Source organism: Haliotis asinina, chromosome 4, assembly GCF_037392515.1.
Source record: "Haliotis asinina isolate JCU_RB_2024 chromosome 4, JCU_Hal_asi_v2, whole genome shotgun sequence".
Taxonomy (NCBI): Eukaryota; Metazoa; Mollusca; class Gastropoda; order Lepetellida; family Haliotidae; genus Haliotis; species Haliotis asinina.
This window is the reverse complement of record NC_090283.1, coordinates 67,429,295-67,450,027: the sequence shown is the minus strand read 5'-3', so window position 1 is coordinate 67,450,027 and position 20,733 is coordinate 67,429,295. Positions and strand designations below refer to the sequence as shown.

The window sequence follows — 20,733 nt, the reverse complement described above, 5'->3', positions numbered from 1 at the left end:
AACATATTAAGTGGGAGCCACAATACTAATGTTTTTTGTATCCCCCTTTGGGGAAATGTTGGGTCAGTGGTTCTGTAAATTAAATGACCTGAAAACAAAGCTTGTAAAAGCTACACATTGTTAATACACTGTTTATTGACCTGAAACAAGCCTTGTGAATTTCATGTCTTTCTGGGCATAAACAGATCCAGAAGGAAAGCTTTGAAGACTCTCAGTATTGTTTGTGTGCAAAAGTTTTCTTAAATATCCAGGATACAGTCTGTGTAATGATTATATGGTGCTGACTTTGTAATGTTACTTAGGTCAGTAGATAAGTGTGCAGTCGATTTTCATTCTCAGCTTCTTGAGGACCATACTTCACAAGCCTGATTTCAAGGGATATTAGGAAAACAATTACAATATTTAATACAAGGTACCCATTGACTGCTAGGTAGACGTTTTTTACCTTCAATTGTCTGAGGAGACATCACATGAACTTTGTGTTGAAGATCAGTTGGACAGATTGGTTTCCACAGCTTGTCTTTCAACTTGGCTAATATTGGGGTCAGGTATGGAGTCTGGTGAATACAAATTACATGCTCTGCAGGATAACACTGTCATCGTTACAAGAGCTCCTTGATCCATGTTGACTATATCCATCACTGGTTTGAACAAGCGTATCGCATTTGGATGGATAAGTGCAGGGGAAGCTCAACATATATGTGACCATGGCAATTTTGTCATCATACTGTAACAGAATATAATTCTGACCATTATTTGTGCTGTCTACCACCAGTTACACATGGACTGTCAGATTTGCTGCTTCTTGTTTAGGTGTAGCATCATCCAGAAATGCTGGCAGGGAAAGAGTCTGGGCAATTTTGTCATACTGTGAAAAAATAAATTCTGACTATTGTTTGCACTGTCAACCACCAGTTTCACATGGTTAGTTGACTTCTTTAGGTATTACATCAGCCAGTCCAGCTGGCAGAGAAGAGTTAGTCGTGAGGTGTTGCTTGAGTTATGTCTTGCTTTGAGGCAGTTTAACTGAACCACTTATACCCGGTAGTTATGTGCAATGTTCAGCAAGCTACTTGTTGATCTCTCAGCTCATTCTGTTTTCGTGCTTACATTTCGTGTATGTGAATCTGTGTATATACTTCATTCTGTACATCAGAGTATTTGTACACTGGCTTTTTACTGATTAAATGTGGACGTTATGCTCAGTCAAATTCTCTTTCTAATTCAAGCTCACACAGATGTGGAACTAAATGACCTGACCACTGTTGCACATCAGGAGTAAATGAGTTCAGTTTCACTCAGTTCTAAGTAATATTTGAGCAACAAGGGATACCAGAAATGTAGCTCACACTTTGTAAACATGAACGGAATTGAACCCTGGTCATCATCCTAATGAACAGTTTAACAACTTGGTTGTAAGGTAAATACTGCACGCGTTAAATGTCCAATTCTTGACTTTATGAATAACACCTTCTTGTTAAAAACATGAAATAACATTTTGGTGTACATGCTTGCACTGTTAGCAAGCAATCTATACCACAACTAAACCAGCAGTTGTTATCTAGAGTATAGTATTCTTTGGTACTGACTCACAAACTTCTGTCATACCAAAGAACCAATCAGATCTGGAATGAACACGCCAATTCTAAGAAACGAATACAGGACCTGGCATAGCTACCATTATCAAAAAAAAAGCCAAGTCTTACACATGATTGTTGCTAAGGTTCTGCAAGCCATCAAAACTATTTAAATATAAAGCTTTTGCAACCTATTAGGCTTACACGAAAAAACATTGGCTTTCTATGCACCTGTGGAGCTGCTGAAAAACTCTCAGTTCTGATACAACCTGGCCCTGGTTGGAAATCTCAAACACTTACTGCCATAACCATGACAAATCACACTAAGGAAGAATTAGGATTGGCAGTTGATGAAGATCATAGACATCAATAGTTGTTAAATATATATTAATTGATTATTGTAACTTTAAGCAAAAAAGCTGAATATCTGAAAGGAATATCAGGGTGGCATGTTTATTGTTTTATATGAATTATCAACAAAACATTATCCTAGACATAATTACATGGCTTAGAAGCAGACTGTGGATAAAGTCCAGGGATTGGGAAAGACAACTTTGACAATGGGCCATTTTCAGGATTACTAGCCAATTCCAGAATTTAGAATGGGCCACTGCCTTTGTATCAACAGTATACTTCCAAATTTTAATGGGCCATTTTTAATTCTAATGTGCAAAATGGCCCATGGCCCCTGCTTTTCCCAGTCCCTGAAAGTCCTAAATTTGTATATTGTGTGAGAAAATTCACACATTTCTATCACAAATTGTTGTACGATATTATTTTTAACACAAATTTCATATTAATATCCACTGACATTTTTTTCATAAAATATTTCTATTTATCATTTTAGTCAACCCAGAAAGAAAGCAACACACAACAAACAAACAAACAAACAAACAAACAATGAGAATGAGATGTCAACTTTTATGACTACTCAAACAAAATGCATGTTTCTTGACAAGAGACCACACATTAATATCAATCTGAACCCAAGCATGGTACACTGATAGCACTAGGCTGAAGGACTTCTTGGAAGGGAGTAGATGAGTAAGCCTTATACAACTGATGTTCACCATCTGCAGGGTCAGGTGTAACAACTTCTCGTTTATTACACAGAGTGATGCTATGATGTATATAACACCAATATCAAGCTAAATAACAGGTAAAAATCTACACCAAAACATCACTCAGTGCAACAAACAAGTTAAAGTATACTTACAGTTGCATGCTTCGTTACTGACATACCAACTTTTACAATGCCAATCAAACAATCATTAAGAAGAAAGTAATGTTAAAAGCATCAATCTAATGCCCATCATCCCAGATCTTTATCATCCCGTAATCCTGTCTTTATCAAGGTGAATCGTCCCCTGTAGAGTCGACCTCCTGGGAGTCGTCTTCCTGCAGGTCGACCAAGCTCTCTGAAGCCACATACTCCTTCATGTCACTAAGTTGTTCCTTACAGTTGAAGTTTCCATCTCTCTCAATGAAGTACTGTACAGCATTTAACACCACCACATTGTCTACCATCTCAAACTGCTGGACCTCCAGCCTCTCAAACAATGATTCTAGATACAACTTCAACACATCAGGCTCATGGCCAATAACCAACACACAGTCATGGATATCCCTACTTGAAAAACCTTTACCCTTCAGATAATCAATGTTAGCTTTTAATATCGATTTGTCACGGGTGAAAACGAGATTCGAACGTGGTCCCAGATTTGAAAACACAGTTTTTGGCAAATCAAGCTGACGGGCTACAAAATTATGGTGTCTGGCTTTGCCTGGTTTGGGTGAGATTGTTCTATGCTGTAGGATGTTAATGAGAGACATTGCTGTGAATTTTGTCAGACCCACGCTGTGTGCTGTCTTGACAGTTCGTTGTAATGCAGAAAGACTGATCTGCATGAGGTAGAGATGGTTTAGAAGATCCTTCTTGTTAATGCCCTGGTCTAACAGGAAGATTATTTTCTGCAAAACTGTCTTCAGTGGGACTGCACAATACTTAACATCCAGCTGGGATATATCTACTTGTAACAATCGAGCAACGTGTTCGCATCTCTGTTGCTTCTTGTCAGTCTTTTCTCTTGAATAAAGAAGCAGCTTTTCTGTGTCAAGAAAAAGTTCTTTTGATTCTTTGTCAAATATTCCAACCTTGCCACACCGGATTTTCTGAATTCCGGATGCCACTTCTACAAGATCATCCAATTTCCTTTTAAGGATGAAGCAGTTTTCCCGTACTTCATCCACCGTTATTCCAGTTGACAGAAGATAATCAATCTTGGGTTCGAGTCGTTTTGCAGTTTCTGATTTCAGGAATGGGTACTGTTTCCCTAAGCCCTCACAGTCTTCTACCGAACACTGCAACAATTTTGCAATTTCATATCTCTGTTTCTTCTGGTGATCTTGGACAAGCTTCTGAAAAGCTCCTTTCGAACGCAGATGAGCAATCTTGACTCTTTCAACATTTACATCCAGATGCCGCTTTCGCAACTTCTGGACGGCCTTGAACACCTGAACCTCAGTGAGAAGAAGGACGTCGGGGCTGTTGTGGATGTCGTCAAGGGCACACCCAACGCTCTCCAGGGTCTCTAGACGACTCTGGATGCCATGACGGGCTTGGATATTGGCCGGCTTGCCATATAGTACATTGTTGATTTCATTCAGTATCTGAGGGTAGAAGTTATGAATGTTACCTTATATCACAAAAACTAACAGGACTATTTCACTGCCAGAATAATGTTTACCCCAGTCATATAATGGACAGCGATCGGATAAAAACTAACAGAATCAGTCTCCATCCAAGCCAATAGTTTTGTCACCATTTCAACTTTCCCAAACTCAGTTATATTGTGTGAATGATTTTCAAACATGTATGTTGGTTGGTTGCTTACAAGTAATTACAAATTGTATAAATATCACATAATATTTACGTTTGTCTGCTACGGAACTGCATCAGAACTTCATAGAAGTAAGCAGTACTAAGAAACAGCAATGCATATTTCATTATTTGTCATATAAAAACAAAAGTATCACAGATTTTGGATTTGGCCAGTCTGATGGCAAAGCTGTACTGCTCATGTGAAAGATGACCAATATAAAACATTTAGGCACCTTTCAATACAGAATGGGTTGGCATGGTTACTGGATACCTATTCCTGAGTTCCCAGTATATGATGCTCTGCAGATTTCATCTCAATAGTTGGCACCAACAGTTCATACACACTATCATTTCCAATGTTCAATGCAACAATCATTAATAATTCTTCCCATCGATGACATTTCTGATAACTGATTGTTTCATCTACCTCTGCTATCTGATCATTTTATCTATCCCTACATATGAGGAAGCAAAACTCACTTCATCCTTGTCGGCTGGGATGCCCTTAGGGAGCAGAGTGAAACTGTCCTGGCGTCTGTCTGCCCTGGCTGTCACCATATTGGTTCTCCCCTCCACAACGCTGGAACGTCTTCGACACCAGCATTGTCTCCACGTCAACCATGGTTCTTGTGACAGTCTCACTGTTGTTCTGTACTGAGGAACCACAATGCATCTGAGGAAATACCTAGCAGCCATTAGTCTGAAACAAAAATGAACTTATAATTTCTAAGGTATTCCACAACACCCCTAGATGCAGAATCAGTGTTGTGTTGATGCTACATATTTACTATCTGACATATAAAGGCCACAATAAATGCACCTGGGCATAGTGTATTGCATCTCTGCTCAAAAATTGCTTGTTCAATCTAGTTTGATGAATGTATATTTACTATTTAGGGTGATTTATGCATGGCAATTTGTAATTTTGGCTTTTGATTGGGAGGGGCTACGAGCGGAACTCTTACCAGGGCAAGAGTGAAAGACATCCGCCCGTATCGCCCCTTAAATTTCATCCTAGTCACATCATACCACATGAATATATATTCCTGATATGATAAGGATCAGTTTTACCATCTTTTCTTAATTGTATTTGAACATACTGAAACATATATCCTTCCGTTCCCCAATATTCCGTTTCCTCAGATTAACTTCCGTAAGATTAATTCAGATTACTTCCGTTCCGTCAGATTAACAAACGTAACACTGACTAAGAGGTTCAACCCAATACTGTACTTAATTTGTGGACTTCACATTGTTTTTGTGAGTAGTCGAGTAACAGTTGTGTTAGGTTTTGTTAACAATTCTAGTACACATAAATTAATGAATAGGGATGGATATTATTCGTTCGGGATTGGGGGAACGGGAGGATCTCTTACCCAACAACATCCGCCGCTCGCAACCTTTACGTTACTATAGATCTAGTATATGCCATGCGTACGGCAACGTGGGGCCGGGGACATTGAATGTCAGCCCAGACACAGGTCTGTCACGAAAACAAGTGACAGGTAGGACACAGATCACAACAGCCATTGGAGTATTGTTCACAAAAAAATATAACGTATATATCTTACAAATGAATCTTGACTCAACTTACCTAGCAAACACCCATTTTACGATATAGTTTCATAATTCACGGATCAAACGGCTGGCAAGGCCGCAAGGTCAAAGTTGATACATCCGGATCAGTTTAACCAGGTATTGCCTATACTACAGTATCAGTAAAATACGGACAAACGTTCATAAGCCGGACTTGACTTCTGTACGAATAGGTTCAAATATCGGACTCTCAATTTGTCCTATGTGAGTGCGTGAGTGCGTGTGCGCGCGCGTGTGTGTACATATACATTATGTTTGACAAAGAGTTGATCATTAGAAAAATGACATAGATTAAATATATAAAACACGCACAATTAATAATTGAAAACATAGAGCTGAGGCGAGTCAGCTTTGCCTATCATTCAAGATTCTGTACTCATTTTTTTTCTTTTTTTTTCCAATTTCAGTATTGCCTAAGTAACTTTAGGTCTGAGACAGACGGTCGAACATCTGCATTCAGTTTTATGAAAACCATGAAAGATTATGAAATGGTCAAGTCAGACTAACTATGATATAGAGAGGCAGACTAAACGAAAACACGGGAATGCATTGTGGCATGTAATATTGACTCGATTCATTGTTAGGTAAACCTGACATAATTTGGCAAAGGTCAAACTCCTGAACTCCGACCACTAACAATTCAACAGACACGCAATGCAAAATGAATCAATGCTGAATACTCTAAACACATTCAAGAGCTCTTCCACATATTCGGGAGCGGTGGGTTAGCACAGTGGTCAAGGTGTGCAGTCGCCCCGTCGAAGATCCAAATTCGATTCCCCACGAGGGTACATTGTGCGAAACCCGTGAAGGTCCGTGGTAGAAACGGAACTTCAGCAACCCATGCACGCCATAACAGGCGACTGCTTGTCGTAAGAGGCGACTAACGGGATCGGGTGGTCAGGCTCGCTGACGTGGTTGACACATGTTGTCGGTTCCCAGGTGCTCAGATCGATGCTCATGCTGTTGATCATTGGATTGTCTGGTCCAGGCTCGATTATTTACAGATCGTCGCCAATAGGTTTTATGCTGATTCATTCAATATTCCAGAATGTCACACAAAACAGTGGGCTCCGTACATTGTACCAGCAGCATTGATAATAGACCCAGCCTTCAAGGGGAACAGCGAGCGGTAAGCACAAGGTTAAATTACCAGCGCAAAATAAAGAAAGAATAAATAATATTTTTTGAATATTTAGAATAAATACTGGAGGAGTGGGAATTGGAAACCATATGCAACATTTTCTTCTTCTTTATGACATAAATTAAAGGAAGCTGCATTTGTGCAATATTTCTCATTTTTATCACCCAATGGATGGGAAGTGTTCATGTGTACTGTAAGTAGAAAACTTTCATGAAAACGTTGTTTTTGAACGGTTTTATGGGTATATGAAATTAACAAGCTATTTAAATACTGAATCACTCCTCACTACCAAGAATCAAGTCCTGGAAAGGCATTTAGAAGTTATGAACACATAACACGTTTTCATGGATAACTTCATTTTAGCTTTGTACGACGTTTCAGAGCCAATTCCAGCTCCTTCGGGCGAATGATTCATACCAACAACCAGTTTCCAGAAGACAATTAACTGATTTACACAACGTACTCTCGTTGACGGATGTTAACACACACAATGTCAGATCAAGTTTCAGATGTTGTATATTTCACGCAGTGGTTCGCCACCCTTGTCATGCCACGTGATGTTGTGTCTTCGTTGTCAACCAATCACAGCTCACTTCCGTTGCCCGAGTTTCACGTGCGCGTTATTCCAGATCCTGAACGGAAGCAGACGACGCTTTTATTCAAGAAATGTATCAGCGAATGCCCATTCAGTGTGGTTAGTATTTATTCAGAACCGAAATGAAAAACTAGAATACACTTGACTATTCATTTTTTGTAGACCCGCGTTACATTAGGTCGTTTTATGAATGTGCTTGAGTGAATATTTTCAAAGGTACTGCTTGGCCGACCGCGATGTTTAACTTTAGGGAATTTCGAAAACGACAAGGTACGTACTAGGTAAACGCGCAAGCATGTTTTGTTTTAACACTGCGCAAGCTCGTACGTGCGTCTGTTGCTTGTATCCCGTTTAGTGTGGGTTTAGTTTTAGTTGGGGCTCCTCCATGCATGCCGGATCATAGTGATGGTCCACCACAACTGGCACAAGATACCATGTCGCGGATTAAAGGACCTATCATAGTTTATGCTTGTGGGGTTTTGGGGGTTGGGTGTTACTGTTAGTGTGTGTTAGTGTGTGTGTGTGTGTTATTGTGTGTGTGTGTTAGCGTGTGTTAGTGTGTGTGTGTGCGCGCGCGTGTCCTTGAATGCCTGCGTGCGTGGGTTTTGGAGGGTGGTGGTTTTTTTTTGGTCTGGTCAGGTGGCAGGGAGGGTCATCCATTTTAAGAGGAGGGGTGGGGGCATCCATTTAGTTCTAATGACTTGGGAGTGGGGGTTAGGGATTCAACAATTTTGTACTCACGTACTCGGTGGGATTAGAGGTTTAACAATCTTGTACATAGAAGTATTTTTAAAACATGTGCTAAAACTTATGGGAGGAGGTTGAGAGGGCATTGGCTTTGTACATGACCTGCCTCCACAAAACCACCACCCTCAAGCCCCCACCCATAAATTATGAACGGCCTCTAAAACAGGATCATATTATTACCTACGAGGACGAAAGTATCGGGGTTCATATTTTTCATGTGATGCCCTAGGTAAAGTTTCACTTTCCCATAGTGACGTGACGTCATGAACAATGCTATGACGTTGCGTTCTACATGCGGCAGCGAATGGTAGCGCCAGCGTATGTTTGGAAGAGTGGATTTGGGTTTACATGCATTTTCCTCAATTTGACTTCGGTAATGAATACATTGAATAAACGCGTAATGAACATAATATTATATTCATGCCCACATCACCCTACGTTTACGACACTCGTGTCTAAATAAAGGTATATATCCCTAGCTCTAGCTCAGGAAATACCAACATTTAGGCACTCGTATAGCAAACATAGTATAACATTGAAACTCATATAGTATCCTCCATATATGGCCATCCTACTTAGATACATTATATTGAGGGCGGTAAGGTAGTGGTTAAAATGTTCGCCTGTGACGTTGAAGACGCGGGTGTAAATTTGTGGTGACCAGATTGTTGGAATATTGCTTAAAAACTGCGTAAAGCTATACTTACTCATACTGACTCAGTGTCGATCAGCCCACCACAATAGCGACCGTCACACAGGGTACTAAGTACCACCTTTGAATTTTCTTGGGACTAACATCCATCTGTTCTCCGACTATAGACGCTCCGAATAAATTTACAAAACCATAGAAACGGTAGAAGCAAACTGTACACACTATGTTCACCGAGTTTTTGACAGACACTTTAAGGCGAATGTATGACCACGAACAAGGTTACGGATAACAACTTATTTTATATGCATTACCTTCCAGTCTGCCGTTGCACGAAACAACCTGAGCTCGAAGACTACCTTAAGTCTATGTTAATGTATTGGGGTCACCTTGGCTCTATTAACAACCCCCTGTGGCTACTTTTTGTCCCTTTGTCGCTGTCTGCAAGCAAGGTATAGCCAACCGGGCCGAATAGAACCGATTAGCTTTTACCGAATCCTATTAGCACCGTCGATAAACACCAATAACAACGGAGGCATACTGAACAGGTTATGTCTTTTCTATAAACAATGGCTGTTAAAGTATCTTCACCATGCCGCCGTCGATAAATCCCCATAACCAGGAAATCATAACTAATGAGTGAGTTCAGTTTTACGCCGCACTCAGCAATATTCCAACCATATGGAGGCGGTCTGTAAATAATCGAGTCTGGACCAGACAATCCAGTGATCAACAACATGACCATCGATCTGCGCAACTGGGAACCGATGACCTGAGTCAACCAAGTCAGCGAGCCTGACCACCCTATCCCGTTAGTCGCCTCTTACGACAAGCACAGTCGCTTTTTAGCAAAGCATGTATTGCTGAAGGCCTATTCTACCCCGGAAATCTTTACTAACAGTTTATGTCAATCATATATATAGAATCATGATACCACCGTCGATAACAACGGAGTCATAATGCATGGCCGCCACTTAAATTGGTATTGTTTCGACAGTCACGGCGACTCCAGGTCTCTGTAGGTTATATCTGGACGACCGAGGTGCCTGGACATGGGTGTCACATTACAACTGTCCGTGGTCACGTGGGCTCCATTCCCAGAAAGCCATGCTATGCTGGACTTTCCCTGTGAAGAATGTGGTCAGTAGATATAGGGGGTGTATTTTGCTTGTCCAGATGTTCCGAGTAGCGGGGAAAGTATAACCCTCCGCATTCATGGTGAAGTGTAGGAATGAGTTGCGGGTGCTGTCCACGCCCAATGATACCCCGGTTACCGTAGAAAGGCAGTTGTAATGTCAGCTGAGGTTGTCTGGATGTCCGCCGTGATATTGCTTGGAAATATTGCTAAAAGTAGCGTAAAACTGAACTCACTCACACGTCTGGATGTCTGATCATATTTCTTCATATTCTTCATACGGATGCTGTTGGTAACTGATTGTCTGGTCCAGATTAGATTATTTACAGACCGCCTCCATATAACTGGTATATTGATGAGTGCAGGGTAAAACTAAAATCACTCATATAACGGCAGACACAAAATACGTTAGGTCTGAAGTATATCAACTGCGAGATTCAAATTCAAACATACCAAAATGATGAGTATTTCAGAACATTTTAAGCAATCTTGAGGAATCTCATTAATATGAGACCTTTTCATCCGTACCATGCCTCTTTTTGAGGAAATCTGGTGGCAGTGCCCTGAGTTCTGATTACAGTCCAATAAAAGGGTTTATTAATAATTTATCTAGGGTAAATACTTTAGTCTAAGCCGACCACCGTGGATGCAGGTGTTGCACAAGAAGTTGTGCTTGTTTAGTTACGTTGTAGAATGCTACAAAGTGGGATGCAGAAATTGTTTCGTCACTCGAGGTCTACGGGTTGCTCAGGCGAGTAGCTTTGCCTTGGTTTCTGTGCTTCAGTCCCTCGTGGATCAACAAGATTCCACTAGTCCGGACATTTCTCAGGAGTGGAGACTGTCGAGTTCCGAACCTTCTGAGTCCTTTCAGCTGTTTAAGGCCTATATTCACAACAAGCTGAGGACATTGAGTGAGTGAGTGAGTTTAGTTTTACGCCGCACTCAGCAATATTACAGCTATATGGCGGCGGTCTGTAAATAATCGAGTCTGGACCAGACAACATGAGCATCTATCTGCGCATTTGGGAACCGATGACATGTGCCAACCAAATCAGCGAGTCTGACCACCCGATCCCGTTAGTCGCCTCTTACGACAAGCTGAGTCGCCTTTTATGGCAAGCATGGGTTGCTGAAGGCCTATTCTACCCCGTGACCTTCACAGGGCCTGAGGACATTGAGGAGAGCTATCGTTGACGAGTGCGAGGAAAGGTCATCAGTGTATTCTAAAAGTGAGTAAATTTGACACAGCCAGTTTCACATACAAAGGGGACGAAACTCAATTTAAGTTCAACACTGACATTTCTGATAGACTCGATTCGGTCAAAAGACAGGAGGGATTTTTCCTAATGTCTAGAGCTGATAGATAGTATCCAATGTTCCCTTAACAAGAGGAATGAGTTTATCAGACCAGCAGATCGTTCCCGTCGGCATGGGGATTGCTATCAGAGGTAGAAGGGGACGATAAATGTTCCTTCTAATTCTGAGGAGGAGAGACGGTTTGAAAGGGCAGAAACCAAGGGCTTCGCAAGCATCAACGGCGTGAATCTTGCAGGCCACGAGGCAGGGGAGCTCAACCCATGCCCTTATCCTCAACCAACTTTGCTAGCAACATCTCAGCCTGCCAGTCAGCCTTTTCGTCAGTACTCCGGGCGTCCTGACCCAGTCTCCAGGCCATGTTTCTTCTGCGGGGACGTCGGACATTGGCGAGCTAGGTGTCCTGCAGCAGCAGCCGGTCAACCCAGCAGAACTCAATAGAGGGAAATTCCCTAACAGGACGCAAGAAGTACAGCGAGAGACAGTCTTGGAGAAAACTAATGTAGAGAGTTCCTCAAAAACCCTGGCTTCCAGGAATTTGCTTTCTTGTTCACCTACTGAGTTAGAAGGTATAGATCTTGAGGCTAATGCCTTATATCAATCTGCGTTTGAGTCTAGTTCTCGTGCTATAGTGAAAGGGAATCTGAATAAATATATTCCTTTCTGGAGAAACATTTCTGCTTGCAAGTTATAGAACATGGTTATGTTATAATATTCCATTTGTTGAAACCCCCCTTCCTCCTGTAGTCGTAACAATTGCTCTGCATTTAAACATAGCGCGGTTGTGACTAACGCAATTCTACAACTCTTTAAAAAATATAAATTTTTATTGTGCAAGTTCAGCAAAAACCTCATATTATAAGTCTATTGTCAGTGTCTGTTAAAAAATTTGGCAAGAAAAGGTTAATTTTAGACCTGAGGTTAGTAAATCGTTACGTTTGGAAGCAAATGACGTTAGTGCCAAATCATGTTTTGCACGTGCAGTCGATCATGTGATCTTTGCCTCGACGTTTTCTTCATTTGCACGTGTTTGCATTGGCCTCAAGAATTGAAAAAAAAGAAGTTTTAAACAACAGTTCTAACGGTACTTTAAATGCCACGATTGTCAAATGTGCAACGTGAACGTGCCGTTGGCATGTTGCAAGCGGGAAGATAAGTTATTGACGCAATAGGATGCAGCCGTCGTACTGTGTATGACTTGCGAGGTTGTCTACAACAAACTGGCACCATTTCTGATCACCTAAGGTCGGGTCGTCCACGAGTGACGTCACGAGCAGAAGGCTGTCAAATCTCCCTACGTCCCCTACGTGACAGATTTCTGCCGGCTACACGAACCAGGGCTGAGATGTTTAGAGTTCGACTGTCCTCACAGACCATTCGAAATCGGTTGCGGGCTGCCAATCTCCATGCCCGACGTCCAGGGTTACCCTCAGATTCGCGAACGGCAGGCATTGAGTCTGGAGACGGCGCCGTGAACGGTATGCCTAATGTTGTGTACAGGAAGTCGACATATTCGGGGCTGGAAGTTGCATGGTGTGGGGTGCTTTCTATCTTAACAACCGTTCCCGACATCTGGTCATCCGTGGAAACCTCACAGCTGCTGCTTACCGCGACCAGGTGCTCACCCCTGAACTCGTTCCTTTCATGGCGGCTCATGGCCCAGGTCTACAGTTCGAACATGATAATGCTCGACCGCATACAGCGATGTTGAAACGACATTTCCTTCAAAACGCTGGAATCAACGTCATGGACTGGCCATCCAGGTCCCCTGAACTTAATCCAATAGAGCACGTGTGGGATGCACTTGGGAGAAAGCTTCGTGGTCTTAGGAACCAACCTCAGAATTTGCAGGAACTTGGCACTGCCTTGCAAGAGCAATATGGCGCAGAATCCCCAACCACGTGGTCACCCAATCATCAGGCAGTCGATGAGGAGATGGTCTTTGGCAGCGGTGAATGCCCGGGCGGCCATACACAATATTGAACTGAGAATTTCGAATTTTCATTCTTGTGATTTGACATTCTGCATACCCATGTTTTGGAACGGCGTTGTAGCCAAATGGAACTGATTGTAGCACAGTCAGTGTATCGAGTACATCACACAGATCTCAGCAATGAAATAATAACAATTTAACCATCTTACCATGTCTTGTTCTTTTATAGTGTTCTTTAGATGTTTAGAGTCAAATAACACCAGTCTACAGTTCTGTTGGATTCCCAGGTCAGAGGAGTTCCAAGATTATGATGATGAATGGATCATATCGGATCATCGTGTTTTTCAGTTGTCGAATAACAGGCTGTGTCCTCACTCTGTGGACAGGTTTGCAAGCCATATCAGTACTAAACTAAACAGGTTTAACTCAAGGTTTTGGACTCCAGGTTCGGTGGCGGTCGATTCGTTCACTCAGGACTGGTCTAGAGATAATAACTGGGTTGTTCTACCCGTATCTTTAGTGACAAAATTATATCGTATTGGTCAACGTTGTTTGATAATTGTACAGTTCGCCCCTTAGTAAAGGACTTTATTCATTTAAGCGGTAGTTCTTCCTCTCAGGGAGGCAGCAGAAAGTCTGTTTTTGATCATTTTCAAGGGTATGCATTAGCTATTAGGATATAGATTGGTGCTTATGTCACTGGACATTTTCAGAGCTGTTTACCGCTGGCGTGTGGAGTGAGAGAAACAATCTAAAGGACGCGAGACTGCTGAGTTTAGCTGACAAGTTACCCAACAAGTTAGTGCTGAAATCAACGGTTATTTATGTTAAAGAATCAGCAGTGAGAATCAGTGTTAAACCTGTGGTTAAGTAAGATCCCAGTCTTCAACTGAAAACGGTGAATACGCCCGTTGTTTGGAGCCCAACAAAACAATGTCATCATCTACCAGAGGAGAGACGATCAGCGATGAGAAGCCATGCACATGCGCTGCAGCCAATCTAAAGCGTGGAGCCGTGAATCCATCTTTGAGGCTGTCGACTGCCACATGAAGAGATGACGCTTGCTATGTAATACAAGGCCAGCTCCAAAACGGGTACAGTGGTATATTAAAGACATTATTGCATTATCTCAAGATAAAATTGGACATGACAGAGAATATATACCTGCTTTAGAGTCCCAGCTGGTGTAATACTCTTGTTGGTTATAATGTAGGACAAAAGTGCAGTCATATATATATTGCCTTTAAAAGGTAAATAAAAAGCTACTGACAACGAAACACGTTTGTAAATGAATATAACAGAAATTTATTAAATGAACAATATATGTGACATCTTCATTAAGCTGAAAAAAACCAAAGCCATATAGAAAGACAAATGCCAGGGCTGTTTCGGGGTTGAGTCCATCTGGGATTCAAACCCACACCCCAAAGAGTCCCCACACAAAGTCAGCTGCTCAGCCACCGCAGCTAGTGGGAGAAATCTGGCTGCACAGATTGAGTTCTGCCGCCACCACCACACCTCAAAGGAGCATTTTTCAAAAACTTTGCCATCTCCTTATGTACGATGTCCTGGGTCATCTTGTAGGACTGTGTGATCGTATCTGAAAAAAAACAAAACAACTATTCCCTGGTTGAATATTTAGGTCTGTATCTCACACTACATTAAACCAAGTTTGACTTATCTGTTATGTTTTCGTAAGAGGTTTAACATTTAAAAGAAAACACTGAGAATCAGACATGTGTGTAAAACCTCGTTTACAAACCTGCAACAGTACGATGGACTACCACCAAATATGTAAAAAAACCCAAATATTTTGATTGATTCATTCAATAAGACGCGTTACAAGAAAGGCTTACCTACAAGAAGTGAGCACGGTTTTGTGCCCTTAAACCCAAACTTGTCCCCATGGCCTTCCATGTTCATTTTTGCCATTAGCCAGCCCATTTGTCATTTACCTTTAACAGAATGAAAAAACAAAATGACCTAAGTATGTAAATGACAACTCTTCAAATTTTAAATTAAGTCTTCAGAACACATATGGTAGCATGTATTAATACTTTCATGTTTACTATGCACTGTTTCATTATGATAAAACCAACAGTACTTACGTTTGTGAGGCTGAGAACAATTAGAAATCTTTATCTATTAATCTATATTTTAATGCAATCAGATTCATGATGAAACATTATCAAGTATGGCAAGGGAGATTTACGTACCTAGACATTCCCTTCTTCAGGTTGTCCTTGGCGTGTAGCCAATACCCAGTTCCGTTCAAATACGTTTAAACAGTACAACAAATAAATAAGAAATTAGTACACATGACGCTTACTGACTCAGTAGATGTACTGTTTTCAAAATAAACGGGACACTTACTTCACCTAATACACTGACCCAAAAAAGAAACGCATAGCTGAAATCTCATTTTTAAAGTAGATTTTTTCGGAAAATATGGAATGGAATGACAATTAATGTAAATATTAAGTGTTTTTATAGTCAATACAACCAAAACAGACAAACAAACACAACCTCTGGTGATTATTCGCCACACCACAGCACCTTGAAAACACTTTGTATAATCTGCACGTGGGAAAATCTGAAAGCATTATGCACGTGCAAATGCAGGATCTCAATCTTGATTATGATGGCTATAAAAGGGGACAGGTCCTGTTGCGATTCATTCTTCGAATTTCTTTCTATGCGACGCGAAAAATGCCAAGGTTAAATGAAGAAAACAGAAATAGAGCCATTGGACGTCTGGAAGCTGGGGAAAGTCAGTCATCAGTTGCCAGACGTATGAATGTGAGGCAGAGCACGATTTCCCGTCTCTGGCAACGATACACGCAACACAACTCGACCAGAGACCGTCCAAGGAGTGGGAGACCAAGGGTGACAACTCCAGCAGAAGACCGCTACATCCGGGTGCTTCATCTGCGTAATCGGGCCGTCACTGCTACGTATACCGCTGATCACGTTCCTGGGCTGCGTAGAGTCTCTCCACAAACCATCAGGAATCGCCTAAGAGAGCATGGAATTCGACCTATGCGACCTCATGCAGGACCTGTTCTGCATCCCCATCACCGTCGTGCACGTCTTCAGTGGTGCAGGAACGTTCGGGCATGGAACCTCTTGAATTGGAGGAGGATCTGGTTCAGCGATGAGTCACGTTTTCTGCTGTACAGACATGATCGAAGGATGCGTGTTTACAGACGTCGAAATGAGAGATATGCTCGACAGTGCGTTCGTGAGGTCAACAGACACGGTGGTGGAGGTGTAATGATGTGGGGAGGCATATCTATGAACGGCAGGACACAGTTGGTGCATGTGCAAGGGAATCTCAATGCTGTACGCTACCGGGATGAAATTCTGAACCGTCATGTTGTTCCTACAATTGACGCTAGAAGGGAAATTTTCCAGCACGACAATGCAAGACCGCACACAGCACGCATTACCACGGATTTCCTTGCCAACAACAACATTACAGTTCTTCCATGGCCCTCAAAATCGCCGGATTTGAACCCAATTGAACATTTATGGGACCAATTGGGTAAACGGTTACGACGTCGACAGCCGCAGCCACAGACACGTCTACAGTTGGTGAATGCGTTGCGAGATGAGTGGAGAAGAATCCCACAAAGGCGGATACGACGTCTTATACAGTCAATGCCCAGGCGATGCAGAGCAGTGATTGATGCCCGTGGTGGTCACACCAGATACTGACTTTCTCACTATGCCATGGAAAATAGAGACGCTTAATACCACTGTGAATGATTGTATATGTCTTGACACACATTTGTTAATACCCGTGTGAATTATCATTGCTCAAGTTCCATTACTTTTTGTGCAATTTAAGTTAATAAATCATCTCTCATAACATTGGATTTTCACCTATGCGTTTCTTTTTTGGGCCAGTGTATATCAGTTTGATAACTCTCTTGTCCCATCTTTGTTTCCAATGGAATTCATCCCTCTTTGGAATACATGTGTTTTGAAGAGAATTTCTGATGTCAGTTATAAGGAATAAAACTCTTCTCTGAAAACCTGAAACTTAAGTTTTGATAGTTAATATGTTAATTGGAAGATCGTATTTGACTACAAGTGATAAATAAAGCTCTGTGGTAATCCAATGCTTCACTTTCACTTGCTCATTATCATTTGTTAATCTGGACATGATTACAGATTTTTATAACTGATTACGGTGAAGATGATATGAATGTAACGATTTGAAAAAGAGTTAAACAGAATACAATGCAAACGTTAAATGGGCCTCTTTGCTAGAACAGTAGCATTTCAAAAAAAGAAATAAATATATTACATACGGGCCTCCGACATAGGAAAACCATAATGTTTGGATGAACTAGCAGTGGGTTTTACAGCGTTTACATTGAGGAGATGGGATGCCTTGGATGATGAGTGATTCCTGATTGCGATTCCTATCCCCGATAACTCACGGCTGGCACAGCGCCCTACACTTTCTTCCTGCCACTGTGATAGTCCCTTTGGCTGTTGTGGACTTGTGACTGTGTTATGGGAAGATGTTGGAGGCAAGGACGGAGAAGGAATCGAAGTGGATTCCATGGGTGAAACATGACGTTAATTCAGCATCATGGTTCAAACGTACCTCTCTCAAAACGTTTGTAAATTGTAAAGACGTGAATTATAGGGAAATTTTTTTGTAACCAACTTGTTTCATAGTCCTCCATGACATCTCATTCAAAACAAAGGCACAATTTATCAGTGAACTAGTCTCTATTGTCTGTTATCATTACAAAAATATTTTAAGTTCAATTATGACTTACCAACATGCCTTGCATTTGGCTGTACATTTTTTGGCACCGATGGAAGATGTGAAATCAGTCCTCAAAACAAATACTGAAAATAAGGTGGGAAATAGTGAGGGTTAACAAAATTCAAGATGCACAATAATGTTTCTAATAAACCACACGCATGCGCGCGCGCGCGCGCGCGCGCGCGCGCACACACACACACACACACACACACACACACACACACACACACACACACATACTCACACACTGCACATATTGACAATTGATTAGATAAGGAAATACACATACCACTTTTGCGGCGTTTGGCAGATCTCAGTTCTTCATTTGCATCATCAGCTTAATCCTGAACACAATAGTGATCTATAAGAAAGGTCAATCGTGAAGTACTTAATATTACAGCATACACATTTTAGATTCAGAATCTAAAATTATTATGTAAAGCAATTTTGATGTTGCTATTAACTTCATTAACTAACCCATTTTCTAAGTGTTGTGCACATGCAAAGTGCTCTAAATGTTCAAAACAAATGGATGCTGATTAGATAAATAATTATTTGATCTTTTCCACTAACTATTTTCACGTAATTCAATACAGCTACCTGTAGTGAAGTAAGAAAATAACCTCTTCTTTGGCATTTTTTTCCTTGGATGAAAGCAGGACAATCTGATTCAGAATCTGACACGTTTGTGCCAGTCTTATAACCATACTCTTCACACTCATCGTTATTATTTGAAAGGAAATAATGTAATTTTAATTCTATACCCACATAGGACAATAAGTGTTCAATGGAATACTTCATGAATAATTAGTATACCGGTGGCATATACAATAGCAGAATGGATTTGTTTGTAATTTTGCCTGAATGATGAATAATAGTGGCAACTGAAATACTTCATACAAAGTTAAAACGTGGGTCATGTATGAGTAACAGAACGTTTGAAATGCTCACTTACTTGACTAGTGTTTAACTTTAACCAGAGGAAACGACAGTCGATTTTCTCTTGGTTCCATGACGTTCTTCATGGCACGGATTGCATTTATGCCTTGAGGCCACCTGACTTGGTTTCCCTTGATCCAGCAACTGGGAATTACTCCCTCCTCCTCTTGTCTTTCCTCCAAACAGCCAGAGTCCATACTTTCTCTGTAGGTATAATTGGAATCTAGCAAATGCAGAATGTGACGGATTAACAGAAAACATAACTGACAGCAGCAAATGCATATGAGACATATATACACTCTTAAATATCTTATTACTTAACATACTTGACCTTTGATTGGCATGCTTATGAGTTAACATGTTATGGCCGTCTACTTCTTTTCCAAAAGTATTGATACCTTCTTACCCTATAATCTATTAACCTACATGTACTGGATGATTTGCTTACTAAACGCTACTGATATTAACATTTTAGTTTTAGATAATAAAATGTAAAACAAACCACAATAAACGTTGTTAGTATTAAACTGTCAGGTAGTAAGAAACCTCACCATGCTAAAACATATCGTAGTCCAAACGTCACTAACCATGATACATGCATCAGGTTATCTACTGGCTCTCAATTCCATGCAACATGGGTGTCAACAGATGACCTCCATCAAAAGGCAAGCGCACAACTTTCCTTTCCATGTCTTCAACACTGATCACATGTCTCTTTTCTCTCGTTGATCAGTTTAGAACGGACGGATTTTCTTAAAATAACTGCCTGGATTCTTCAACAATATACAACTGTCCTTCTTTGATGATAGTGAGACACTAAAATACTTTGGAAAAGGACGTGTTTTGGAGCGCTCCATCTCTGCAATTCTTTTTGCTACTTGAGATATGGGATTTCGAGCTTTTTCTGACACTCTTTAAGTTTATGGAGATAGTTTTTAAACTTTTCAATATAAATTGTCCTCCACACCGTCCATGGTCTCGACAAAACGGGGCGTTCCAAGAAGCGTCCGTGAGTCCTTTGGAACTCGATGTCCCTGTTTTCTAAATATGTGCAACAGTTCATTGACAGCAGATCTTGTACACTTGTGTTTAGAAGCCCAAGCAGCAATATCTTTCTCCAGAGTTGCATCATCATTGTTATTTGTCATTGCATTAGGACAAATAATTACGCCAATTATAAAACATATATTACTGGAAAATAAATAACAACAATATTCTGAGACACAGAATAACAAAAACCTGTATCAGTTTTTATAGGGCGTCCTCTATTTTCGCGCTAAACACATTTTCTGCCGAGATCGCAGACATACGAAAAGAGCTGTTTGTATTATTTTTCAGCTGATATCCGTTAATAACGTGTGGATTTGCTGCCGAGAAGTTGTATGTTGGAATGTCACAATGCGTCTTTTGACGGATTTCGATTGTATTTCCCCATGT

General features: G+C 41.0%; 1 protein-coding gene across 3 annotated transcripts; it reads right to left on the bottom strand.

The window, feature by feature from the left end:
* Positions 1-2,478: 2,478 nt before the first annotated feature.
* LOC137281793 (uncharacterized) lies at positions 2,479-7,784 on the bottom strand. 3 transcript variants are annotated; one of them, XM_067813408.1, is made up of 3 exons: positions 7,662-7,784; positions 4,939-5,158; positions 2,479-4,247 (listed from the first exon to the last, which is right to left on the bottom strand). In XM_067813408.1, the coding sequence occupies exons 2-3, from the start codon at positions 5,152-5,154 to the stop codon at positions 2,928-2,930; spliced, it is 1,536 nt and encodes a 511-aa protein (XP_067669509.1). In that variant the 5' UTR covers positions 5,155-5,158; positions 7,662-7,784; the 3' UTR covers positions 2,479-2,927. The 3 variants fall into 3 exon arrangements, with proteins under 3 accessions (XP_067669509.1, XP_067669507.1, XP_067669508.1); XM_067813406.1 differs by lacking the exon at positions 7,662-7,784 and adding an exon at positions 6,053-6,185; XM_067813407.1 differs by lacking the exon at positions 7,662-7,784 and adding an exon at positions 5,835-5,979.
* Positions 7,785-20,733: the final 12,949 nt, after the last annotated feature.

Excerpts from the sequence above, each read along its gene's own strand:
- LOC137281793 (XM_067813408.1), bottom strand. The coding sequence starts at position 5,154 with ATGGCTGCTAGGTATTTCCTCAGATGCATTGTGGTTCCTCAGTACAGA. Across the intron at positions 4,248-4,938 it reads TCCCAGCCGACAAGGATGAA|ATACTGAATGAAATCAACAA; the intron begins GTGAGTTTTGCT and ends TTCTACCCTCAG.